This window comes from Amblyomma mixtum, chromosome 8 (assembly GCF_055824585.1).
Source record: "Amblyomma mixtum isolate Tamu chromosome 8, ASM5582458v1, whole genome shotgun sequence".
Taxonomy (NCBI): domain Eukaryota; kingdom Metazoa; phylum Arthropoda; class Arachnida; order Ixodida; family Ixodidae; genus Amblyomma; species Amblyomma mixtum.
Window position 1 is genome coordinate 15951578 of NC_143019.1, and position 27322 is coordinate 15978899.

General features: G+C 44.3%; 4 protein-coding genes across 9 annotated transcripts in view; 2 read left to right on the forward strand and 2 right to left on the reverse strand.

The window, feature by feature from the left end:
* Positions 1-3482, reverse strand: part of LOC149331467 (HEAT repeat-containing protein 5B) — a 56648-nt gene extending 53166 nt beyond the window's left edge. For all 5 annotated transcript variants that reach the window (XM_089556624.1, XM_089556623.1, XM_089556620.1 and 2 more), the window contains exons 1-2: positions 3373-3482; positions 877-1013 (exon numbers count right to left, since the gene is read on the reverse strand). In XM_089556624.1, the coding sequence (XP_089412750.1) occupies positions 877-1005 (129 nt within the window). In that variant the 5' untranslated portion in view covers positions 1006-1013; positions 3373-3482. The remainder of the gene's footprint in view (positions 1-876; positions 1014-3372) is intronic.
* Positions 3483-6683: 3201 nt separating this feature from the next.
* Positions 6684-9760, forward strand: LOC149331468 (uncharacterized; the record flags this gene model as incomplete). The annotated part of the gene is made up of 1 exon (XM_089557348.1): positions 6684-9760. A coding segment is annotated over one exon (585 nt), but the record flags the coding sequence as incomplete, so codon positions are not given.
* A 3451-nt stretch (positions 9761-13211) lies between these two features.
* On the reverse strand, positions 13212-18257 carry LOC149331469 (uncharacterized). Its single transcript, XM_089556643.1, has 3 exons — positions 18215-18257; positions 15987-16055; positions 13212-14144 (listed from the first exon to the last, which is right to left on the reverse strand). Exons 2-3 carry the CDS (start codon positions 15988-15990, stop codon positions 13567-13569), a joined length of 582 nt encoding a protein of 193 aa, XP_089412769.1. The 5' UTR covers positions 15991-16055; positions 18215-18257; the 3' UTR covers positions 13212-13566.
* Positions 18258-19094: 837 nt separating this feature from the next.
* Positions 19095-26184, forward strand: LOC149331470 (uncharacterized). 2 transcript variants are annotated; one of them, XM_089556645.1, is made up of 3 exons: positions 19095-21357; positions 22241-24937; positions 25297-26184. In XM_089556645.1, exons 2-3 carry the CDS (start codon positions 24904-24906, stop codon positions 25758-25760), a joined length of 498 nt encoding a protein of 165 aa, XP_089412771.1. In that variant the 5' UTR covers positions 19095-21357; positions 22241-24903; the 3' UTR covers positions 25761-26184. The 2 variants fall into 2 exon arrangements, with proteins under 2 accessions (XP_089412771.1, XP_089412770.1); XM_089556644.1 differs by having other exon boundaries at positions 19095-24937.
* The last annotated feature ends 1138 nt before the right edge of the window (positions 26185-27322 follow it).

The window sequence follows — 27322 nt, forward strand, 5'->3', positions numbered from 1 at the left end:
TGGATGGGAAAAGCGTGACACTGACGAAGGGGAGGTTGGAGGATTGGTGGCGGAAATCAAGGGAGGGGTGAATTTGGAGGGGAAAAGGATAGCCAGACTAGACATTGTAAGAGCGAAAGGGAAGGAAAGGGAAAAGAAAAATAAATTAACAATGGGGGAAGTATAGGCTAGGTGGCGAAAGCTACCGCCCAGTACAAAGGGTAAAGCCATTATCATCCATCCATCCTTGACCATGTGCTCAGCAGACAAATACTAAAGCCGCTGAGCCACTGCTGAGGGTAGATGGTACTGAGTAATTAGTATGTCAAAAGAATGGCAAGTCACACGACCACAAAACTCCACAGAACAAAATGTGCAGCAACGTGTTCTCAGTTTGTGTTAAAGGAACGCAGAAGAAAAATTGAAGTTACCCTAAACGAATGGACTACTACTTCTCAATCACAAATTGGGCTACTTCCACCGAAAGCAAACCTCGCGTAAGCTAGGAAAGAAAAACGAATAAAACGCAGGTACTGTCACCACAGAATGTTTTAAAAATTAAACTGCGTTGAGATCAAAGTTTCCTTTGATTTTTTTCTTTGATCTCAAATATCACGTGCAGATATTAAGGTAACCTAAGTTCCACAAAAGTAATTTATCGCACAACAACGATTAAAAGAAAAGCTAAATACAGAATATGAAACAACACAAACTCATGGCACTCCACACCACCTCTAACATAACGAGCTTGAAACACAGTGGTAAAAAAAAAGTACGCTGAAGTGAGTTCAAATCACTCCAACATAGTGACTCCGTCTGTCTAGACACTTAAAATGACTCTGCATTAGAAGATTTTTTCATGTTTGACACAAGCAGGCAGGGAGCTCCAATGCACACCTTTTGTGCAGCCACAAGGACTTTGTCCAGAAAGCGCAGCCACTCGAAGACGAACACTGGCCGCTTGACCTCGGGGAGTTGTGCCAGGACCTCTTCGTTGAGGGTGAGGCTATGTGACAGTTCCATCATCTTGAGCTCTGCGAAGAAGAATGATGACAGAAGTTGTCACAAGCAAAAAAAAAAATAGATAAAACAGCAGCATGGAAAAGCACATTTTTTTAAGGAAGCTCGAGAAACGCAATGTAAAAATAAAATGCTACCTGCCCCCGCCCAATCTCTGACCAAAACGATTTGCACAGATAAGCTTATCAGCTTAGCAAATTAATCAGCGAAATCTATTACAGCTCTGGTTAAGCCACTTAGGTTAATCCCACTGTGCCCACCCCCTCGTTTTGCTTCCTTCTAGCACTTTACCTCACCCTCCTACCAACCAAAATTTGATGGGGAATTTTCTTCTCTCTGCTTTGCCACCTGCGACATTTGGCAGGTAGTGACCATTTAATGTACACTAAATTGTTTTAATTTATTAAATTATTCTAATCCAATAATTAATTAAAGGCTTACGGTTACCACTGCAGATTCCGTATATCATTATCATATATCAATATCAATACATCGCAAGAGCTGATTGATTTTTTTAAACGGCAATAACCAGGATTGCACATGCATCGGCAGCCATATCAGTTCGAAGATGCCTAGTTGCACATCTTGTTCTCCTGGAATCTTTAGTTGGGTTTACTTTTTTGGCTTGTCCAAGCATAAATAAGAGGCATACCATAATACACACAGTTGTGAGTTTGTTGAATAGACACTGCTGCAAAGCATCCTGAGGATAGAGTGGAATAGGGGTGCATCAAGTCCATCACCACGTACATCATGGTGGTAAGAATGACAGCGAAAAAGGGCTGCCGATGAGTAAATGAAGCCAATCAATGACTGATCAAGGGTTCCACCATGTTAAGGTCCAAAGCAAGCCATACTTGTTATATGACTTGGTTTGGTTTATGGTTTATGGGGTTTAACGTCCCAAAGCGACTAAGGCCATGAGAGACGCCGTGGTGGAGGGCTCCAGAAATTTCGACCACCTGGGGTTCTTTAACGTGCACTGACATCGCACAGTACACGGGCCTCTAGAATTTCTCCTCCAAAGAAATTCCAGCCGCCGCGGCCGGGATCGAACCCGCGTCCTTTGGGTCAGCAGCCGAGCACCATAGCCACTGAGCCACCGCGGCGGCTTATATGACTTCGCACGTAATGCGAAAATGTTATCACACGCATATGAACTGGATGCTCAATCTTCCTGACACCAGTGAGAAGACGAATAATCAGGTAACCAGTTCTCAAAGGTGCTGCTGACATCTTTGTGGTTTCTTTCATGAAAAAAAAAATAAACATCTTCAAGCATATCACGCGACGTTTGGTAAGACAAACGGGAACCATAACAAAATAGACCATCTCAGGAAACATTAAGTCGTCGAGTCCGACGGAAAAAGGAGGAACAAATTGAAAAAATAGGGACAAAACGAAACATCACGATCCCCAAGTAGTCCAAAAATATCAAAACAACGCCGCCGACAAGAAAATAAACTCACTAGCTCGAGAAATGCATACCGACCAGCGCCCGTCGGGCAAATCATAAAAAAAGAAACCCTCCTATAGCTTCCACGAAAGGAGGCTGATAAAACGCTGAAGCAAAACACGAGAGCTCCCCGGGAAGTGATTTTCAACGACCGTCTTTTAAACAGTTCCAATGTATGTACCGTGCACATTTCCTTTCTCGCTTTTCCATTGAACCAGCTGTCAGGCGCGTTTTTATAACTCGTGCGGACATACTCACCATGGAGCCGGGATCAAATCGGAGAGTAGTTCAGAAGCCGAAACCCTGATCACCAGTACCAGATGCATAATATTCAGTTGAGCATTGCCTTCACTTTCGACAGCAGCCGATCGTACAGCAGAATCAGGCAAATATGTCGTTCGTCCATGGTTAGGCCGGTTAACGAAATGGCGTGCAACCTAAACCGTTTGCGGTACTGATACTAGTCAACTTAAATTGTTGCGCTTTATTACGACTACGGCGTTAAGCGCACTCTACTTCGCGGTACAAATGACGCCTTCTCCACACCCGCCCTGGAATTCAGTGGGCGTCTTCGCATCCCAGGTGGGGGATCTCATCCTCTCACGCTTGCAACCATTTTCTTTCTTTTCTAAGGAATTCCACAAAACAGCGGACTACGAAAGAAAATCCGCACAAACACAAAGCAGCCAGTCTAACGACGGCAGCAGAGTTCCAGTTAATTCAAGTCAGCTGATCGTTTTAAACACTCGTTAGACTATTAAAATGCCACATTCAGCAGACGACTATCATCTGTGATGTGGAACTAGCTGTCAACGACTGCGAGTTCTGTCCAGACCCATTAAAAGCCCTAGTGTCTTTCTAAGCACATAAAGCAATTTACAGATCACGGGATACTTGTAAGATTTAATAAGACATACCTTTTAAGCGTAGCAGTAAAATTAAAGTTCCAGTAATAAATCCAATGAGACGTCGCAAGCTAGCAACTAAAGATGCCCATTTTTGTTTAGGACGGTGCACGGCATCCTGCACTGCAAAACTTCAGAGCTTCATTATTGGCGCTAGTGTTTTGTTAAAATATATCAAGTCTATTAACTTGCACAACTTTAGTTATACATTATTTAACTTTAAAATTGATGCTTAAACATTTTACACATTGCTATATTTAACATGCAAGGCGGAAACCTTAAATTGTTATAATGGCGGAAAATTTGAGCGTAGACGAACCACAGTGGAGTGGCCGTGTCGGCATTGGTGTGGATGCAAGGTGGATGTTTTGTGTCATGTTTGTGCGTTACGAGCTGTGCCGCGACCGTTTTCAAGCGCTGTCCCCACTGGTGCCCACGAAGAATGGAAAAAGTTTACTATTCACTTTTTTGTTTAAGTGACGCCGGACCCCTACAGGCGCTACAGGCGCAGCGATGGACATAAAAGGGGGCGAGGGGGAAGTTTCGCTGGACTGTTTGACGCATGGTTTCGCGTTGTGCCTGTTGCGTTTCTGTACAGGGGAAAGTATGATACTGGGACTGTTTCAAAAGTGTGAGAAGAGTTAATTCATTCAGTGAAGTCGCAGCTTTGTCATAATTATCATTCGTTTCAAACATTAGACTTAACTTGTGTGCATCACAAGATTACTGGTGCTCAAGTGTGGGTGCTTGCCCGGTGGAGCTTTATGTGATTGAACTTGTAATTTGTTTTGACCTACCTGTTGTGGCCCGACTTTACGCTTTCTTTTTTTTTTTTAGTATCCATAATGTCTGCTTGCTCCAACACGTGTGAAAGCAACTCTTCATTCACTGTATTTGTCTGTTTAATAAGGAGTCTTGTCAGCTTGTGTGTTCATGTGTAGCAGGATCTGCTACAAGCGTTGAACAGTTATTTGCAAGCTTTGACTGCGCTTTAGAGTGATAGCTACTTGGGGACTCTCTCTCTCCAATTTAGTGGTGTGACCGTCAAATGTCAGAGTAAAAAAATGCCAGCGTTTCACTTGCTGCAAAAAGAGAATATCGTTCATGTGACCCTGAACTGTTAGCGCCGTGTGGTCCAGGGAGTGGATGTGCCCAAGAATATGCCGTGACTGTGAAACAGAGGCAGGCTTAGGAATGGGAGCTCTTTCATAGGGGTGCATACATCGGTCAGTGTACAATTCTCTGTGGATGCGGAAAACTGTGGGAATTGTGTTCTGACTTTCTGAGCACTTTATTGCTCGCAGATGTTAATGGAAAGCAAGCATTATCTAAAAATGAAACTTGCAAGATTGCAACAGTTATCAAAACCATGGAAAGCGTGGAGGAATTTTTTTTTAATTTGTCGTGTTGATTAACAGTAATCTCTTTATGGCTGAACGTTTGTTAATAAAATATATCAAAGCAACCACATGCTGCCAGTGGTATCCGAGCCCACGACCTCTGTATATCACTTGTGGTACTCTACCAGCTGAGCTATGGTGGCAACAATCCAATCTTGCACTCTAAGGGTATTTATGTTGCGTGTTACCACCCTCAACTATTTGTGCATGCTAAAATCCATGCATGCATACGTGTTTAAACAGCCTCCGCATTGGCTCAGTGGCTTTGACATCCAGATGTTGATCCTAAGGTCACGAGTTCGAATCCCAGCCACAGTGGCTGCATTTCGATGGAGGCGAAATACAAAAACGAAATTAATCCAGAGCTCTCCCTACTGCATCCCTTATCGCTTCAGGACATTAAACCCCTGCAGACCAATATTAATACGTTTAAACTTTGTTCCGGTGCCTGATGCTATTCAATTTGGTTCATAATTAATTCATATGTGAGATGGAGGTTATCTGGATATGCTTACACTTTAAACAGAAAAGAGAATATACATGGAGAGGTCTGCTTTTGAAGAAAATATTGCCTGATCAAGCATGCTGCACACACACTTTCCAAAATCTGTCTTGTGGTCTCTACTTCTATCAAATATCCAGCTCAAACCAAATCTCTTTGCTGAAAAGTCACAAGAACAAGCAGTAATTCGATTGTACCAGTGGGTTTTTGTACAAAGCAACAATTCCTACTGCTACCAAATGCATTTCTACATTTTAATGTCATTTTTATTGTCCTAGCAAAAGTTCTTAATGACCCCTTTAATTACATGTTAACTACTCTACCCTCAAAGTTGATACGGTGTAGTGTTATTAAGTTAAATACTCGGTACATGAGCTCCACTACTTATGGCATTAGGGTTTTCTTCGTACTAATGCTGCTTTGTCCTGCTTATTTTGCAGGAATTGTTACAAGAATTGTCAAGCCATGGGTTCCAAGCTGCCAAATGAAGAAGCCTTTAAATGACCTCTCCCTATGCCTTTAAATGACTCAAGTCTTTAAGTGATCTATTTATAATCTATATTCGTAACCTGGAACATAACGTATGGATCCAGCAATCTAAATTTTTGGTGTTTTCGCAAAAATGGGGCTATATCAGTCCCCCTCTTACTGTGCCAAGCTCACAGCCAGATCACTCATATGTGAATGATGGTGATATTGACATGTATACAAAAATGAGCATGGCAAAGAAACTTTGTCATTATTTAGGAGACGCCGTGGTAAAAAATGAAAGTGGTGCAAAATGAGTAGCCGTGGAATGCGCGTGCCGTTTGTGCAGTCCTTAGTGTTCATGCTTCTGCTGTTGAGCTTCAACTTTCCTCAATCACTTGGCCTTGCTTGTTCATTATGGTTCTGCCACCTTGTAAATAAATGCACGTAGCTTGTTATTTTGTTGATTTTTTACTTTTTATTTACATGTACATGAAGATCTGGTGAATGTAGCAAAACAGTAGCAAAAGTTTTTCTCACAGTGTAGTCAGCTGTTTGGAAATGACGTAACAAATAATTTTCCTGCTGTTGACTTTGGCTTATGGTATAATTGTGTACAGTTAATGGCATTTCAGAATGTATAGTACCATGTAATCTGGTTCATTGCTGTTTCGCATGAAGGGTCGATGTTCATGTTTATTAAGGGGGGGGTGGGGGGCTTTTGTAGAGATGAGGAGCGCTGCTCAGGACAGTTTAACGCAGGCCGCTACTTCCTGCCACTGCTTCTCATGAACCGCCCTTTGCCTAAGCAGAATTACAATATTCACCTATTTGTCTTGGTAATCACAGAGTTTCACATGACTGTTATTTGAGATTGCCTTCAGCATTGTTTAGCTCATGACCATAGTACACCAAGGAGTAGATTGTGGGTTCGTGGGGCACTGGTTGACTGAAACTGTTTTCATGTCGCAGACTCGATCATCACATATCGCAGCGACGGCGCACCTCTTGGACAAAGTGTGCCTGCTGTCTGGAGGCCCACACCCGACTGTGAGACAACAAATCAAGCAAATGCGAGATATCACCAGGACGAGCATACAGGCAGGCACCAGTGTTCCCTGTGCAACAAGGACTTCACACAGAGGAGCAGTCTGCTGAGGCACTTTAGCACCCACACTGGCGAACGTCCACACTGTTGTGACTACTGCAGCAGCAGATTTATGCGAAGGAGCCACCTTGTGAGGCACGTTCTCACCCACACTGGTGATCGGCCGTACCAATGCAACTACTGTGACAGCAGCTTTGCACGAAGGGAAATCCTGGATAAACACATCCAAACCCACACGGGCGAGAGGCCTTACCAGTGCCAGCTGTGCCCCATGGCCTTTGCTCAAAACCACCACCTCGTCAGGCATGTTCAAGCCCACAGGGGTGAAAAACCGTATCACTGTCGCTACTGCCAGGCAGGGTTTCACGAGAAGTGCCGCTTGGAATGCCATGAAAAGCAGATGCATGAAATGGAAATTGTAACTTTTTGAGGCTTTGCCACTCCCTGCCGACATTCAGCACTGGCAAGCATTACCAGCAGCACTGTGCTAGTAGCTAAATTTGTATTTGGCCACACATTGGCTAGCTTGTTCCCTGGCGAAAATCTTTCCCAGCCCAAATGGTTTATGGAACAATTTCCAGTTGGTTCCAGTTGGAACCAACTGGGTTCCACTTGGTTCCAACTGGAACCAACTGGAAATTGTTCCATAAACCAGTTGAGCTGGGAAATATTTTCAGACACAGTGCAATGAACATGTCTATTCTTTATGCTACTCTCGGAGCCATATATTAACGCAGGCCCTGTTGTCCAGACAATCCGGTGTCGGTGTTATGAGCGAAAAATCACAAGCACGACTCTGGCAGGTGATGCCCAGAGAACAACCCAGGAAGCAGGTGAGCCACCTAGGTCACATGACCTTGAGGTGTCATCACAACCTGGTCACCGAGTAGTGAGCAAACTGCCCTCCGTGGCACGTAGTAGTGAAATTAATGATTGATCGCTCGAGAAGAGCAACCTGTGCTGCACAAGGTCTACCGCAGGAAGCACCTGCCATTGCAGGGCAGTGGCGCATCGCTTAACCCACCGCTGCACCACTGCGCCAGGAGTGGTATGAGGGCCGCTAGGGATCTGTGAATGTAAAGTAATCACTAATTCTGCATGTATGGCAATTAACCCATTACGCTGTTGCATCATAATCTTAAAGTGGCGCTTAAGTGTCCCCTCCAATTTTTCTTATGGCTGTGGGTATTTTGCCACTGAGGCCATCTTTAAGAGTATGCTCTTTCGTGCCTCTTCTGCTCATTCACATACATGCGTATACACTGACCGATAAGCTGATAAGCTACTAGAATCAGCAGTACCCAGTGCAATGGCTCGGCACATCTCACCTTCCCCACACGCACACTGCCTCGTCTGTCCCGATACTGTGGTCCTCTCAACACCCCTTCTTCCCCACACTGCACTTGCACCCCTGTCAGCGCTGCAACCCCCTGGTGACACCTCTGTATATGCATATGCAAAACTGGAAGTTGTAGTCATGGCACACGTTTGATCTATTACCTCCGTCGCACTTTCCACGTTGCTCCAATGTTGAGAGGCTTTTTTTACAAAGAGTAAGGAATGAACGTGTATGTTTTGCTTTCTGTAGTTCTGTGGCATGAAACTCTTTTCAGGAATGTGCCCTCCTCTACCTTTAGTATTCTTCAACAAGAAGCACCAGCGTGATAAGGCCACTCACATCTATGTGCACGTGTGAAAGTTAGAGCCGTGGTATATGCGAGCATTGATATTTCACTTTTGTTGAATGGCTTCCTTGAAGATAAGACATCTGGGATGCGTTTCTGAATTGAAAAAAAGGTTTAAACATCAAAGCTGTTGTACACATTTCGCGTTATTACTAATACAAACTCAGAGCTTTTCTCCAGAAAACTGGAAGCCTCACTGTTCTTTGAATTGTCGTCAAGGCGAGTATGGATTCACATATTAAGATAACTGTAGCTCTCCTTTTTTTGTTATCGTAGCAAAATATGAATGTAAAGTGGAGCTGTGGTTATCGATTGTGTTCTCTTATTGATACTGCAGCGCTGGCTGTCTTAGGACATAGTCACTAGAAGAAGCATACAAATGTTCCTGAGGAGTGGCTTTCGCTCACCTACCATGGTGTCATGATTTGGTTACGCAGCATGTGAGTATTAGTAACTGTGCGCACGCATACCTGTGTCATTGTGACGACTGCAGTAATAAAACTGCCAGCGGTGACGTGGCACATCAGTCAACTCCTGCGGCATCGTCGTCATCTCACACGGTGGCTGCGACGTGTGTCTGTTCTTTCCATTTTCCTTTGGAAAATATTGTTTGCCGTGATCGTCACTTTGGCTCACGCGGTGGCTGAAACATGTCTGTTCTTTCACTTCTGTCTACTCACCCTCTTCTATCTACATGCAGCAGTGACAGGGGTCCAGATTGGTGTCGTCGATAAGCCTGTGCATTTTTATTTCCTTCACACAACCACTTACTACTGTGACTATGTGCATCCCAATGGGCACTGAAACTTCACTGGACATCCTCAGGACGTCCCAAATGTCCCCAGGAAGTCCCATGGAGTTTTGGTGCCCATTGGGATGTCAGTTACATAGCGGGAGGTCCATGGATGCAGGCGAGGCTGAGCATCGCTCTTGGGACACTGCACTTATATGGGAGGCTGGAGCCACAAACATGCAGCGGGTCAAACAGAAGATGAATACTCTCAGGATGCTGCCCACGTACGGACGGCGGGACAAGACCCTTAAGTCCGTGCCGGCACATTTCTCTCACCAGAAACCACTCATTGCAACCTTCTTATAACATATAAACACCAGTTGCCATACTGTCATGTGTGCTGTCATCATTGCTCTAGTCACTTTGCAAATCAGCTGGCACAGGTCGTCATACCCTTTTGATTAGCAGCTGTAACTTTTATTTTTCAAATATGCTGTTGTTCAACTGGCCCATTTTTACACTTAAGCTAGTTTTTATGAATCTAGGTTTTTGTTTTTATCATTTTCGTGGTACCTGAAGTGTATATTCTTATTGCTGAAGCTTAGCTGTCCACTAATGCATTTGTTTACCGCTTTGTACAATGGCTGTGCACATTGCAAGCATGCAATTAAGATTGCTACATTTGATCATTGCTTGTAGTATTGCAGCGTGTTAAACATGAACATTCGGGCTTTCAGAAAATTCTGGTGCATCAGAATCAAATTCAGCAATGCTTAATAAGCCACACTTTTTCATCTGCGGTTTTGCAGTGCTGGCAGATATGTCCTTGTATGCATTATGACATATACTAATAAAACAGTTTCACATATTCTGACTGCTCGCCTTTCATCACACATTACTTGTCCATGATTTAGGACCTGCACATTAGTTTGGGCACCGTCACAAACCGCTTGACCAACCCTAAACAGTGACAACTTCGCCGAACATCCACGTCTAATGCTATCGCTGCGTTAGGCCCTGTGCAGTATTTCGGCGCACGTTAAAGAACATTAGTCCAGCAATCTCCACTATGGTATCTCTTGATAGTACATGTGTTGCTTATTCGGGAAATTAAACTTATCAAACAACACACACTTAAAGGGGCTCTGAAAGGGGTTCTCAATAAAGTTGAGATATGCCTAGGAAAGATGCCGCTTCACAAATATCTCTAAAATTTTTTTTTGTGGAAGCTGAGTTATCTGTAGTCAAAATTTGAATTTCCGCATCTTCGCGCCTTTCCGTCTCCTCTCATCACTGTTTGCACACTGAAATGTCAGCGCTCCTACTCAAGACCCCCCCTCCTCCCCTTCCCGCCAATACCCGCAATCTCCAACCCTTCGAGCTCTGGGAGATCTTGTTATCCAGCCCCGCCCTACCGATTCAGCCTGCACTGACGGACAGAGGCGAGGAGCTGCTGGGAACATATGGGTCCCGTAACTAGGGAACCACCCCGTCTGGTGCCTGCGTACACCACCAATTTATTTCGGGCCCAATAAATGTTGATTCATCATCATCCTCCGGCCCCCACCCACTCAGCCCCCCTGAGGGCTCAACCCCTCTGAGGGCTGAGTGGTTCTTCCTGTGCGCCGAAATTGCGCGCACCTTGATCTTGATCCTGTTCACTACTTGTGCAGTGAAGCTTCTTCACATATACGCCACAACCTGTGAGATACTAGAGCGCTACCATGTAGGATCGCACCAGGAAAAGGCGGCAGTTTACCTGCTTCGACACTCCCGACAGTGTGCAAGAATCCGCCAGATGTGGCGCCCTCTAGGGAGTGGTGAAAATTCAGCCATTGATTGGGAGCAAACGCATGTGTAAGAGACAGGCGCAATTCTGTTCTACAAAGCGCCAACTTTTAGTTTTTTTCTTGCGCTTGCGAAGTGGCAGGTGTGTGTTTGACAGCTGCTCCCATCTGTTGCATGCGCCTGTCACTAACCTGAACTGTGCATGCACAGCAGGAGATGGCGGTTTGTTTTCAGCCAGTGGAGCAGGAGGAGGAGAGGTGCGGATGCGCAGGGTGGCCGTGTGAAAAAGACGGATTCGTTCCAGCTGTACAGTACTCACTCGAAAGCATACGACTGCTGCCTTGTACTAATTAAATTTACTCCGATGCAACACAATTTTCAGCAGTTTTAATTGGCTATTCGATAATTTTACTTTAGGATAATTTGGACGTTTTCTTTTTTAGTCTTTTGAAATCTAAATTAAGTAGCACATGGTTCTACTGAACTGGGAAACCAGTGCTTTACGATGACTTTTTCAATCACACATACAACCAGTTGGCAACTGCTGGCTGAAAGAAAAAATCAGGGCTTTTACCCACATTTTATATTATGCTAATGCTTATAGCTATGTTTGCCTCCAGAAAAGTTTCGCAAAATAGTACTAGTTTTATGCACAGATACCCATAAAGAAAATGATATTTTACTTCGGACCACACTGTAGGTAAACTCCGAAGGTGTTTTTAAGATCTTTAGTCGATAGTCACATCACGTTTCTTAACAGCCCCTACACTCTGCCGCAACACGATTTTTCAAAATAGCAAATGAAACCATTGTAAAACAGCGAAAACAGAAAATTGAAACTTCTGGACAGGGGTGATGCTTGGCATGATGCCCAGCAATGTCAAAAATATTACTTGCGTTAATGAAGTAGACTCAAAATGATGAGTCCTTTCATAAAATGCACAAGACAACCTAATACAAGCATCAAAATTTATCACACAAGGAGTCTAATAAATAATAATATTACTAATATCAGACAAGGAGTCTAATAAAAGAAGTTATTAGACAATGAGAGAGATTTTTCTCTCTTGACCATCCACAGCTGGAATTCCTCTCCCCACTTGTAGGGGTGCGGACAAGCTAAGAATGACTCAGCAAAAATTAAAATGACTAAGGATGACTCAATAAATATGACTGAAAGAAGAGATTATGAATAGAAATTGATGAACAATAGAATCAAAATTTACAATAGATTGGTGAGTGAAAGAAAAATGGCATCACATTTCCTCTTTGTCAATGCAGTTGATCGCCCCTAAATTTTTTTATGTGCGTGTGTGCTAGTTTGTGAGAGGCGATGGGAATCGTATGGTAAGTGAGAAAACTATACAAATTAGGACAGTGCACTGAACATGTCATCCTTACGGTGCTGCTCCTAGTGCAGTTTCTGGTCTGACCGCAGCGGCGGACTAGTGGTTTTAGCACCTGCCTCACGTGTGGGAGATGCGGGGTTCAATCCACAGTGCCACCAAGTCCGCTGATGATACAATGGGTACAAGCTTTCTCCTGGTTTCGTGCTCAGGTTCTTTAGGGTGAAATTCTTGGGAAATGGGTGCTTGACCCCACCTTGAGTAGACAAGAACATCTTTTGCCAAAGATGCCCTCGTGCCCCAAAAAGTTCACCAGTCTTTGTTCACTCGTTGGATGACATATTGGCACCGCTCCTTGATTAAAAGAAGACATGCAACTGGCTGTGTAAAGGTTTTGCATTGTACTGAGTCTCAGAACAAAACACTAAAGGAATCAAATATGAAGGAACAGCCGCTGACAACATTAGTATCAGTAACTTTGAAGAAATTTAAAAAATTTTCACCATAAAATTTCATCAGATGTCATTTCCCTTCAGTGGCAAATGGCCCCACAAGACACATAACTAAAATTTAGACCTTAAAAAAATGCTTCTCTCCTCCTCCCCCTCCCTCCCCCCCCCCCCCTCGCCCTGAAACCCTCTTAAAAATGGAACCAAAGAACAAACAAAAAAATTGGCTAAGATTCAACCCGGTTGAACCTAGTAGACGAGTGAAAGCAAAGCCGGCAGTATTTATAGCGAAGAACGGTTTGACGTCAATGCTATGTCATTGCATGACGTCACATAAGACAATGTGAATCTCAGCTCTGAAGGTCAAGGTAAAGGACAAAGGTAAAGTGACCACTGGTCGTTGCTCAGATGGTTGCTGGTCATTAGTTATGAGCATACCATACAGGCATATCTTGGCTATGCATGGCAAGACACATAGTCATACATTGTTAGACTTGGGGGTGTGTACTTGGTTTGACCTTGGTCAGGCTTCAAGGTCATATGAGAGTAACAGAGTTTTCACTATAAAACAGTGCAGCAAACTCGCAGATCTGTGCAATGAAGCGGCTGCCTGCAGGTGCTTTACTGAATGCTGGCAGAACAAGCTACAAGCTTCAGAGAACAGTATGTGCCCTTAGGCAGAATTCTAACCGCTGGTTGCACGCAATGCCCCAAAGCCAAAGTGGCACTATAGTGATTTTGCACGCTTGTGGTTTTTCACATGTCTATGTAAGCTCGACTTGGCTGAGAAGACCATGGGGCACAGTTGGCACTTGTGTGGCTTCTCCCCTGTGTGGCTGTGAAGATGCCGTCTCCAGGTGCCACTGGTTACAAAGTTCTTGCCACAATGAATGCACTGGTATGGCTTCTCCCCTGTGTGAGTTCGGAGGTGGTCTGTCAGATGGCCCCTCTGTGAAAAGTTCTGGGAGCAATGAATGCACTGGTAGGGCTTCTCGCCTGTGTGTGTGCGGATATGGTTATTCAGGCCATCGCTCGTTGAGAAACACTTGTGGCAGTGACTGCAGCAGTATGGCTTTTTGCCAGTGTGGACGCGGCGGTGGGCAGACAAGTTGCCCTTCCATGAGAACCCCTTGCCACACTGCTTGCACACATAGGGCTTCTCTCCGGTGTGGATGCAAAGGTGACGCATGATTTCGGTGCGATTATCTGTGTCGTAGCTGCACTCGGAACACACAAACTGCAGCCCTCTTGCTTGCGGTTCCTGGCAAGGCGATGAGTCATGGCTGCTACGAGTGGTGTCCGATCCTGCACAGTGCAAGAAAGCATATTAAAAATTGCTCTCTATGCATGTTTTCTAAAAATAATACATACACGAGAGCTGCATCACATCAAACGAACAGCTAATGAATGGTGAAGCAGCTCTTGCTTAGCCATTGTCTTTACAAGCATGAATGGAGCCAAATAAGCCAACGTTCAAAACCACTTGGCCTCAGATTAAAGCTTTGCATTAAAGTAGGCATACAGGTGGCAGTCATAGCAAGCCACAAACAGCTTATCATCATAACATTGATAAAAAGTGCATGCAACCTAGTGCGTGCATCATATCTTCGTTTTGTCAACATCTGAATTTCAGGTAGCAATCAAAAACAAAGAAAAACACCAGATCTCATCTCTGCTCTAATGCTTTCTTTTTCTCTTCCCTCAAGTAATGACACCCGTAATGGTACTGTAGTATCTGAATAAATAAATAGATAAATATAGATAGACAGACAAAGAAACAAAAATAAACAAAACATTTTACAGGTGCGACAAGCTTAAAAGGTTTCAAAGACTCCCATGCGTTCCAAAGGCATCTGTTATATCTAAGCAATATTCCAGGATGTTACATGAAAACACACTGCCTAATAAACAAACAAAAAATCCATATTAAGTTTTGTGTCAAGAGAGCCTCACTAGTAGTACATATTCTTTTTGCTGCAGGTGCTGGGAATAGTTGATGTAATCATAAAGAGGGTATGAAGGAATGCGCAACACTGGCAGTGATACCAGCATTGCTCTCATATGAGGGGAACATGGGCTGGAAAAGCAACAGAAGGAAGAATGGATTGATCCAGCAGGTGCAGCTAAAATAGAAGCACTGGAGAAAAAATCAGGCAGGAGCAAAGGTCGCTAGGTGCACTAAAGAAAGAGGTAACGGAAAGGCAGACAGCATACATGGACATAGCAAACTCCTTGGACATTACAGAGAAACAGACAAAAGACAAGCCCACGCAGACCCTTCTTGAGAATTGAGACTGCACAGACTAGAAAGGGACAATGACTGGAGAGTAGTCTGAAGAACGTCTTATGTGTTCAAGTGCAGAGGGGTATCAAGCAGTAAAAAAAAATGCAAGTAACAATGACTGAGGCCACGGCAACCGCAACAATCACAGTCAACACTACTGAACCTCTCTTTAGAAAGCCAGGACTAGCGACTAAGAATCTTCCCAATGTGACCAACAAGAAAACAGTACTGTTTTGTGTATGGAAATGACAGTGCTCTCCAACTGAATTGCTTAATCCTTTATGTATGTAGTGTAATGGAAGAGATTCGTACAGTTCAGAATGAAGAAGGGTAGTGAGAGAGGTGGTGGATGAGCCAGCTGACCTATGGAGCACTCCATACGCCATCGTTGCTATCCATGCAGCCATCAAAGATGTGCACAAGGAAATGTCAACAGCTGACTCCAGCCAGTCTTACAAAACTGGCGACATGGCACGAATGGGACACACAGCACCAGTTCCGATTTATGCATTGCCAGAAATATATAGAAGACATATGACGAGTGTCTGTGGAGAATGCAGACCATGGGAGGAGTTAGTGAACATGCACGGGGTAGTAGATAGAGAACTACAGGGCATGTAGTACAGTGCAAAGGCTGTGGAGAGGCTGGGTGTGTGATTGGGACAACAGCTGTGCACTTTTTCTGAACTTCATTCATCCACATGTCCCCAGCAATGGCGTGAGGCAGAATCCCCCTACCCCCCTTTTACGAAGGCATTGGGAAGCCAAGCAGGCACAGTTTTGTTGGAGCAGTACGTGAAATAGCAGTGCACATGACTGAAAATGCTCAGACAATTTTCAAGAAGATGGTAAGGATGACTTGCCCATGACTAATCTGCAGACTGGAGCAATGGAGGCACAGTCAACCAAAGTGTGAGATGACAGTTTCCAACCTGAAAAATAACAAATGAAAAAAGGGATTGCATCATCTCTGACCTGAATTTCCTTCATCCCTTCTCATGCATTCTTTTTTTCACTTTTGCTGTGCACTGATCGCAATGTGATAGAGTGAAGTTGTTCGGTGCAACAGCTGAATGGAAACAAGAAACAACAATAAAGCGCAGCGCAACAGACATGGATGAAGGAATGGACAAAACGAGCGCAAACTACTGCCCTAGGGAACTCGTGTTTTCCGTTCTTTCGTCCATGGCAATTGTGCTGTTCTTTCGATACCTGCAAATTAACTAACTAGTCCAGACTACCACTCTCAGCTGGAATAGTAATGCAAGAAAGGAGAAACTAAATCTGGCGTTTTCCCAGCAATTCAGATAGATCCGATGGATTTGGCAGCTAAAAAAAAAAGGAGAAAAGTGGCTCATTCTCGTGCTTGCTAAAAGAATTCAGATGCTTGACCAGTGCAGACAAGCTTCCAGGGACTGAAAAAAAAAAAATACTTTCTTCATAACTACACCCACATGCACACAAGGACAAACTCCACACTCTTATCACATACAAACTAACACATACAAAAAAGAAAAAGGTCTAATTTGTCACTCCCAAACGCAGAGCATACAGTATATGCAAACTGTTTGCTTTGTTACTGGAACGTATTTAAACTTCGGTCACTGCTAATAAACATGACCATAATAAATTCACAATGGAAGTGTGTTGGAAAAGAGCCAGAAGAGGCTTATCGCATCAGGCTCGTATTGGGATTAAGCAAACAATCAGCTTTCACATTGCATTCTTCCAATTGAAGGTCCCGTCTAAACAAAATTAAAAGTTTAATGTTGGATTATCTCCGACATTTCCCCTCGCAGGCCTTCTCGTCTCTATGTACAAGGGGGCAAGGGCGTCCGCAGAACTTTTTCCAGGGGGGTGCACCCGATGTCTGGGGATGGGGGAGGCGGTAGGTTTGTAGTTGTTTTCTAGTAGGGCATAAATAATATCCGTAATTCCAAGGGGGGGCAACCGCCCCCCCTTGCCCCCCCTTCCGGACGCCCATGCAAGGGGGCCACATTGAGTCTTTTTTTACCGCCTGACCGCACCAGGTCAGCGAATGCTGATTGACCGCCCACAACCCAACCGTCAGATTGGCAATGTACAGGCACGCACTGCACAGGTGTTGTCAAAAGTAAATGGAAGGCAATATATCATTGCCCCCATTTCACGAATCCCTCAATAGATATTTGTGGGCTAATTGTGATTCTCTGAAATACACAGTGCACCAATAAATATCGACCCTTTCTTTGTGGATTCAAAGAAAATGAATTTTTTCGACAGTGCCGCTTTCCATTTACTTCAGCCGGCCCCTGTACATCACGAGTCCTGCTGGCTCTCTCCATGCCGTCTCTCTGTGGCAATGTTTGCCTGCAACCATTACCAGGTCCTTCACCCCCTCATGCATCTGATGTCCCAGATATTGTGAAGGCTGAACAATGGCCATCATAGATCATTCTCCCTCTTGCTCCGCATATCCAATATTCCATCACCCTGTATACATCCCGGGCCCCAGGTCACTGTCAGAAAATCTTCATGGCACGGGCAGCCCATGTATGCCTGGGCCTCCCACAAATAATTTTCTAAATAAAATTATTATACCTTTACAAATCTGGGCCCCAGCACCAACCAGACTGATTAAATACGCCAAAATCCACGTCTCCATGAGAGTTCAGAGCATAAGTAAGATTAGAAAAAAGAAAAAGAAACAGGGCAGCTTGATGAGAAAAGAATTTGATCAAGGGCACGTCAACCAGAATTATTTATGAAAATGCAAACAGCAACGATCCCAACAAGACAAAACACTCAGGCACGGAGTGCATCACAGCCACTATTTACTCCATGATAGTATGTCAAACATTATGAACAAAACAATACAGTACTGATCTACGTAAACTTATACACAGGAACATGGAAGAACACTTGCACAATGCACAATTGACCCAGCATTCAGTCGCACTAACGATTACCAGTGCACAGCAAACTCAGGACGCGTTCGCCTAATCGGAATCCGCTCTTTAGGTATCGTTGACACAGCATGCAACGTCTGTCATCGTGTGCACGACGGAACAAGTTTATAGGTTCAAAACAGCAGTTGCTGACGCGCTCGTACAGTTGTCAAGTGTGCAGCGGTCTGCGGTGTTTACAAGGTAACGGCATCCCCTTTCTCCATGGGTAACGGGGTAACGGCGCGAGGAAGAAGGGAAGGCGGAATCGCTGCACCCACGTGACTCTACGTCACGCGCCACCACCCCTTGTCTGCCGAGGCGGCGCTGCCAGCGGCGTACGGGTGTCGTCTGCTTCCACGCTGCGCGCTGCAACGCAGCCTTTCTATTTTAGTGGAGGCTACGCTACAGTTCAGCTTTTTTATAACAGCGACCGTTAACTACCTTAACACCTCAAATTGCGCCTTACAGTAAAGTTGGGTTGATAAACACCACGACTAAATTCGCCTTGGTACAGTTTATTGTGCTCAAGGTGTTCTTATGCTCCATCAAGTTTACGCAAAAAAAAAAAAAATTCATAGCATACTGAAACTGTCGTTGTTTCGAATATCCGGCGGTGTAGTTATGGCTGGGGACAAGCTCTATTAGAGAGTTTTTTTTTTTTTTGTTAAACTACAAATTACTTCGTAATAAAATCCATTTCAGCTGCTATATTGGAAAAGTGGGCTTTGTTTCAAAATTGCATAGAACAGCCACCCGGCTGACAGCACGCTCGCTTCCAATATGTGACTGCTTGAGACTGATTCCCTTTACTGCAGTAATATTCTGGCGGTCTCCGGAAGCAAATCAAAAGTAGCGCGCCTCACAGTCGGGTGCCGTAACGAAACCAAATCTCTTTCGGCAAGCAGTTTCGTTTCCGCGGTTTTTGAGTGAAGCCTACAGCTTGAACATGCGATTTAGCTTATGTGCGGCTAAAACGTTGCTGCATTGTAATTTACACCATCTCTGAATCGTACTAAATAATTTGCACTATCTCTCTGCGAGCGCTGATTTGATCCAAACTGCATCGATATGTGCATCAACGATGGCGAACTACTTCGAGTTGGAAACTTTTAAGGGAAGTTCACACTTTTGTAACCTCATATTTGACACATTCGTTTTAGTTTTCGTGTATCTGAGGCGCAGTTTTGTACAGGGAAACTATTGTGTGCTCACTATACAGATATGACTGCAGACAGCACGGCGCACGTCAACTGTGCCTGCGTCCTTGTGCGCATTTTGTGTGCCCTGCGTTCTGCTGTCAGTACGTTTTCCACTCGTCCGTGCTTCCTGGAATAAATAGTCGGTGGAAACGTTTGAGAATATAATTGCAAGGCAAGGACAGTTAGGGTTTATGCAATTTAGGGAGTGCATTTTATGACTCCGCCATCTGAGTGCGCAATTTGAGAAGCAGTTCAGAACCACGCAGTAACATTCGATATTTTTATTTCCACCACACTGGTGTTGAAGTTGTAAGCTGACACATAACTGGGACCTTGTAAATCTAACCATTTCTAGAGGAGGCAATGATCTAACAGATCGTAGCGTAATACCTAGTCTCATTTTCTGCTCCCACAACACTTGCGCATTATAGAGTTCCGCCCACATTCAGCCTCAGCGCACAGAATTCCTCCACGACGAAAAAGTAGTCCGCTGCTTAAACGGTTCTTGTCTCTCTCAGCATATAAAGAGTTACCTACAAACTCACCTACCACGAGCTAAGAAAAGTGGAGGTCAACTGTGTGAACTCACTCATACGGAAATCGTTAAAAGTACCGCTAGGACTGCCCAACTACACATCCACGGTGAAACTACTAAAGGCAGGGGTACATAATACCTATTCCGAATATAGGGAAACCCTCGTGTGTGCGCAGAACACAAGACTCAAAACAAGCACCACGGGCAGGCAGGTCTTGTATAGATTTGGCATGCCAGATGACCTTGACGATATATGGTCCAAGGGCAGCATCCCATGTACAATGCGCATGACGATCCATGTCAACCCCTTGCCCAAGAAATTCCATCCCGAACGAGATGCAGAAAAGACAGAGCTAGATGCTTTGCTCGAATGAAGAGAGACAGAAATGACTGTACACTGACTCGTCCCCATATCACAGGAAGGGGTCAGCAGTAGTGGTGGTGGACCACTTACAGCGTCAGCTAGTAGGTGCCTCCATCGCCTCAGAAAAAAACTTCAGCAGCTGAGTCAGCTGCAATGGCTCCAGCGACCGTACACAGCTGGAAGACCAATAAAAGCCTGTTAATTGTTACGGACTCGGAGGAAGCCTGCAGCGGCAACATGAATGAGAGGATTGATATTGAACGCCCTCAGAATTCTGACGAAAGTAGCAAATCCAAATTCTACACCGGTATATATTTACTGGATGCCAGGGCATGAAAGATAACCCAGAAAGCGAGGGAGCAAATAGGCTAGCTCGAGCTTGCGCTAACCGTGCGACACCTATGCTACCCTCAACACTGGGAGTGACATGCTTCGCTGATCGCCTGGAACGTTATCGTACCCTTAGGTGCTGTTATTCTCCTCCACACAGTAATTCATTCAGAGACCTAAACAAAAAGCAGTCCCAGGAGTGGCGAAAAAACCAAATGGGCGTTTATCCAAACCTGCTCTTATATAACTGCATGTATCCGACTAGGTATAACGAGGATTGTCCCTGGTGTGACGACTTGACCCTCGCTAGACCAAATTACGTGGTAGTATGAGGGTAAGCCAGGTCTAAGAAAACATGTACGCACCTCTCGAGAGCAGCGGGAGGCCCTGCTAGGCAGTTCTGACCTAAATGAACAGCTTAAGCTGATCGAAGCGGTTAAGAAAGCTGCAAGTGACAGTGGAGTCCTGGACTAATGACCTAACCCTGCTCTCCCATGAATGCTTTTTGGGATTTCCAATAAATGTTTTTCAGTCAGTCAGCCAGCCAGCGGCAGCCAGCCACTCGAGAGCGGGGAAGGGATCTGCCGCTTCTGGTCCCATTTGTGGTCTATGTCGTGACGTTGCGGAGGCCCGTTGGTAATTCATTCAACGGGAAGGGGGCCCACTGTGCCTTGAGTTGACGGCGACCTAACAGAAGTAAAATGCAGACATCGACAAATCCATTTCTTAGGGGATAAATAGGGCAATTGCACGAGAGGACAGACACCCTCTATCCTCCTACCATGGGTGTTCTTCCATTCAACATGGAGAACCCCTGCTTGGGACCACCAACCACCGGTTGCAGACCCACCGACAACATGGAAACCTTCCGTCCATCAAGTGAACATTCTTCTGCTGAGTGCATGTTTCCTTGCATTAGATTAATGAACGCCTTTCAAATGTGCTGAGTCATATTTGCCATAACTGCCACTTCACGGTTAGGGACTTGTGCTGCGAACTTGTATTGCTAGTGTGTGACTGGTACGGAAGTAAGCCTGCCTCTCGGCTTCGCGCAATGACCCCCGTAACTGACACCTGTAGAAATTCAAATCACCTCTTGAAAAAACTATTTCTAAGTAATCCACCCCTCGCTCATGATAGCGTTAGTTGCTTATGTGCCATAAAACTCAACACCGTAATCCCTCGTTCCTCCAGTGTTAATAAATATTCTTTTTTGTTAATAAATACGCATTAATAAATATGAGCAATGCTGCTTGTGGCTGTGTATTTTCCGTTGTTCTCATTTCGCTGACAACAGAAGAGGCTGTAACACACAGCCCAGCAAGAGAAGCAAGCATTTTTTGCAGACCTGTAATGCTTTCGCCACCTGCCTGCACTTATACATGTGAGCTTTCGCTCTATGTTGAAGCCACTCATCACGTGCTTCGGCTAGTTGCCCTGCATCGACAGCAGCTAGGCAAAAAATGCTATCAGCAAAACACAGGCCTCGAATTGTGTTCAAAATGTCTCCTCTTGTTTATTGTGACCCAAGTGGTTGATGACAACAGTTTTTAGGTGCACAATGGAACAATTACAATGCTGCCCAGGTGTTGGAGGTTGCATATAGACGACATGCTTTGGATTAAGAAGCATTGCCATCTTCTAAGCAGCATCAGCCTTGGAAACCTGACAGTTTCTGAAACTGAAAGTGTCTAGTGTGTACTTGACTTTTAAAGTTGGGTTTTTCTATGTCCAAGCATTGCCATTCTTTTTTTATTTTCAGATGTGAAGATGATGTTGTGTCTTTATGATGCTTGCATTTCATTGGAATATGCTGGAGTATTTTGAGCAACAGTAATGCATGCATTGTTTGTTTGCCCTTTTTTTCTCAAGTAATGTTCAGTCTTTTCTTTTACATGTGAAACAATGTTGCCTGTTGCAATGGTTTTTTTATTGTACATAGTGACTATGTATGACCAACGCCTACTTACAGCCTTTTCCAAAGCTGGCAGCATTGCATAAAAAGTAGTAAATAAAGAAATTAAGTTAATGTACGGAAAAATAATTAGTATCGGCTCAACGGATTGCTTACAGATGCTTACAACAAGAACAGAGCAGCATATAATAAAAATTTTATTGCAACAAACAGTCAATGAAACTAATGGCATGGTTTAAAATGTTTGCCAAACGTGTTGTTTTGCTTCATTGTGCTTAGCTAATTTGCCCTCAGAATCTATTGGGGGCCACCACATTATGATCGTTCAATGCACAAAACACATGAGCACCTTTGGTGTTTTTCTTGTACTCACGTTGGTTCCTGTGTTTCATTTTGCAGGCTTTGAAACCAGTAATGTCAAGCCAATGTGTACATGCTTCCAGAGGAAGACTGTCAGAAAAATGCTGCAAGCCCTCACCAACTGAATGGCTTGGTGTTCACTACCTGAAGCATGGCGTATTTTGTGATCTGAATGTCTAGTGCCTGTGCACGAAATGGGATCCGCAAGATTCATTGCTAGACTTCGATGATATCACGAGAGATTTAATGTGCGACATTGTGTGGAGTGTGTAGGAAACAGTGAGCTCAAAGGAGTATAGAAACTTAATTTTTGGTTCTGTGTTTTTCTTCTTTATAGTGATGTGTACGATGCATAATAATGCAATCACCACATTGTAGTTACCTACGACCGCTATAAAATTTATATTTGAATTGCTGTCGTGTTGTTTGACTTTTAGTTTGCTCAGGTAAACAATGGCTGTGATGTCAAAGGTCAACATCGATCAGTATAGGTCACGCAGGGCTTGAAAAAACTGTGATATAATCACTGCTTTGTCATTTTAATTCACTACAACACTAAGGCTAGCTTGCTTTAAGAGCTGGAATGGCAATGAATGAAAAAGCAGTAATTATATATAGCAGTTTTTCATGATGCAGCAAAACCTAGGTCTCTGAACTCCTTTAAGTAACTGACCATTGATGGAAAAAAAAAAAAAGTCGGAAATAAGCTGTCGTGTGCCTGTGCCTTTCATGCAACATCCATGGTCTTGACTCTTCTGCAGTGGCTCATATTTTCACAAGTGCTGTGCCTTACTCAGCCATTGTGGTTCTGCTGCTTTGTAATCTGAATTGCTTTGACCCATTCTTTTATCGATTTTTCTTGCTTTTTATTTGTTGCTTTCTTACCATCACATGGAAGTTCATGGTGATTGTAGGTTTGAAAGATCAGTAACAGTAGCAACTCCAGTGTTGTCATATTCAGGAATGAATTTTTTCTTGTGTCTCTTATAGCTACTGTTGTCCTATCCTTCTAGTTAATGTGCATTTTATTGCATATTCTTTCAGAAAATAAGTCTTATGGTACGGTTCGCGAACTTAACGAGAGCTTTTGTTTTTTAGTGGAGTAACACCACTAGGCGCATTTTCAGATTTTGGGCATACGTACAGGGTCAGTCACACTTAGAGGGAACACGGCTCCGCGTGGCTGTGCACACGCGGAGCACTATTGCGACCAAGCCGGTGGCAAACCCGTGCACAGGGGCAGATGGCACTAAGAACCACATCGAGGTCCCTCTTCTTGTTTGCCACTTAGCATTGATTCATGAACGGGTTAGAGGCACTCCGCAGGCACGTGGCCGCATAGAGCCGTGTTTCCTCTAAGTGTTATTGACCCTGTACATGTCAGAAGCCTGCTTTGAGGCAGGCAGCCCACCTGCCCATCCAGTCACAATGAAATATGTTTATGTACACTTAGGAATTACTTTTTTGGGCACGGACTTAGCCTATGTGAACAGGCACGCTAGCTTTGGCAGTGTTGCCAGCTAAGTATGAAATGGAGTATAGGAACTTAGTTTTTCTGCAGTTATTTTCCAGTTTAGATCACCACCAACTCACCCAATCCTCAGTTCTTCTGCAGTTAGATTTTGTGGCGGTTTTCTTCCTGTGCAGAGAATAGTGAACATAGGGGCTTTCAAGACAAAAAGGAGCAGTTGTTTGGAGTGTGCTATATCACAAATCATAACTATGCCACTCAGTTCTTGAAAAATCACCTTAGTAGACTTGGGTAACCCCTTTGTGCAATCACGGTGCAAGTACTAGAGTGAAGGCAGCTGTAGGTTTTTAGTTTGGTAGCTGTGTTCATTTTGACCAGTGGCTCCGTTTTCCTCATCTGTGCACAGACTTCGAAATAGAAAATCATATCTAAAACATACTTCTGTTTAAGGTGTACCTATTAAATTTCACATACGTGTGTTGGCACAACCATTGCTCAGGACTGCATTTTGCATCCACTAGCTCATGGCTGTACCACGAAGTGATCCGTTTGATGTAGGAATGCTGTGTTTGATTGGAAATGAAATTCTCCTATTGCAGGCTTAGATGCCGCACTCTGGGGTCATAGCTCACCTCCTGGACAAAGTTCACCTCCTGACAAATTCCATACGCCGCACAGTATGACATTTGATCAAACCAAGGAAAACAGCCCAGGTAAACATGCAGGCATGAGTGAAAGCTGCTGTATACTGACTGCTTCGGACGGCCTTAGGAAATGAATGGAATGTACCAGTCATTCGAAATTCCTGCGTCTTTAGTTGTAATGTTTGTCCATTTCTGCCGTTGACTGTCAGTCATTTGCAAGCTGAAATGTTGGCCTCAACTATGTAAAGACTTGAAACAAATCTTGTTTAAAGAAGTGTGTTTGTGGTGGATTTATTGAATCTGACGTGCACGTACTGGTATGACCGTTGTTCAAGATTGCGTTGGGTATTCACTTGCTTGTGGCCATACCACCAAGTAAGCTGAGGCTAGGGGTTCTGTGTCTGAAAATGAAATCTTTCACAATGCAGGATTGGTTGCCACAGATTTCGGCCACGGCTCGTCTCCTGGCGAATGCCGTACATCATGGACTGTGGCAGCTGATCAAACTGAGATGGAAAACTGCCAAGGAGAACGCACAGGCAGTCAGCTGCACCAGTGCACCCATTGCAGCAGGGGCTTCAAACATAAGTGTAACCTGGTGAGGCACCTTCACAACCACAGCAACAATCGGCCACACCATTGTTACTACTGTGAAAGTAGCTTTGCACGAAGGGACGTTCTGGTGAATCACCTGCGCACCCACACGGGCGACCGTCCACACCGTTGCGACTACTGTGGTAGCACGTTTTCACAAAGGGCCAACCTGTTGACTCACCTCCGTACCCACATGGCGCAGAAGCCGTACCATTGCCAGCTGTGCCCCATGCAATTTTCAGGATATGGAAGCCTTCTAAGGCATGTCCGATCCCACATGGTCGGAAGACTGCACTAGTGTCACTTCTGCCCAAAGGTGCTTGCAGAGAAGAATAGTGTAAACTCCATGAAGTGAGAAAGTACTCTCGGAAAGCCACAGTTTTATGAAGTGGTGGTGCCTTATGATGTGTGCTAGTCAAGTTGCTAGCCCGACACGATACAGACCTGACGACGACACCGATGGCTGGCCGACCAGTTAGCAGGCCTTGTCTGTGGCAGACGAAGCTTTCACACAAGGCCGACGACTACACCATCACGACCAAAGACCAGATGTCTTCGCTGCTGACCACCTGCTGCTGACCATCGGTGACCGGGTCTTCGTGAGATCAACCGCTGAACTGAAACGTTCACCGTACACGAACCCGATTTTGCTAGTATTGTTTGTTTACGTTCATGACGAGCTCTGGGATAGATGAATAATAGAAATGTATCATTTCTGAGGATCGTTGGCCAATATCGAGATGTTTGTTGAAGTGATAACTACGATACAAGCAAATTCATTCCTTAGCAGCTTTGCTGCAGCTTGCCTGGCGTCTGTTAGATCCGCTGATGAAGGCGTCGGGGAAATCAAGGAGAGTTGAGTTGAAAGTTCTTTATTAAGTAAGGAAGCTGCGTGCTTATGGTAGGGGTAACGACGAGTAGACAGAGTCTGCAGTTTTCGCACTAGTCAATCACTTCACATTGGTCTCATCAGGCCACTAAGGAAGCCATATCTTGCAAACACCATTTGGACATCAGATTCAGTTCCTAGAAGGGAGCGGTGATTCAGACAGTAGGGTTGGACCTCGGAACGCCCGGTGGAGAAGCCAGGGCAGTGGGATACGCCAGTGGGATACGCCGCCGCACGTTAACAGTGTAGGAGGGATGAGAGAGAGGGTTGAATGGGTTGAAGTTCATTGTCTGTAAAAGGTGGTTTTCAGAAAGCTGCTCTGGGTGGCTTATAACGATACACTACAGGCTATATATTTTCGACAAAGGCTGTGCATGGAACTTATCAGCAAAAGCAGGTGTGAAAACCAGCATAAGTGGCTTTTTTCTTATGTAGTTTTATTCTGGAATTTATTTTAACCTTCTCAACTATAGCCGACCTAATCTTGTATATTGCTTGTTTTTGGTTGGCATAATTTAGCAATGTTTGTGTTTAATTGTATGCATATATCTATACTGGCACTGCTTCTTGCTTTGTGTATGTAGTTTGCACCCTGAGGCATTATTTAACAGGCCACATCTGCTATATGAAGGGTATCCCCATCAGGTGCACATTATGATCCAACGGGCAGAAAACGCAACAATTTTCAGATTTTATTGAGGGGTGTGTCATGTTAAGGGCGGTGGCCACTTTTCATGTTCGTACTATCCTTTTTGCACTGTGAGCACCCGTAACATGAACACCCAACTAATTGTGGTCATAACTGGGTATGTATACGAATCACATTCTAAGCTTTAAACACTCATCCTTGAAAAACAAAAAAAAAATGCACAGTAACTACCAGAGCTGTACCATACCATGAAATGTGGATGTGTCCATTCAAAAATATTTCCATTAATTAATCTTATCTGTGGATTTAAATGGTTTGGTAG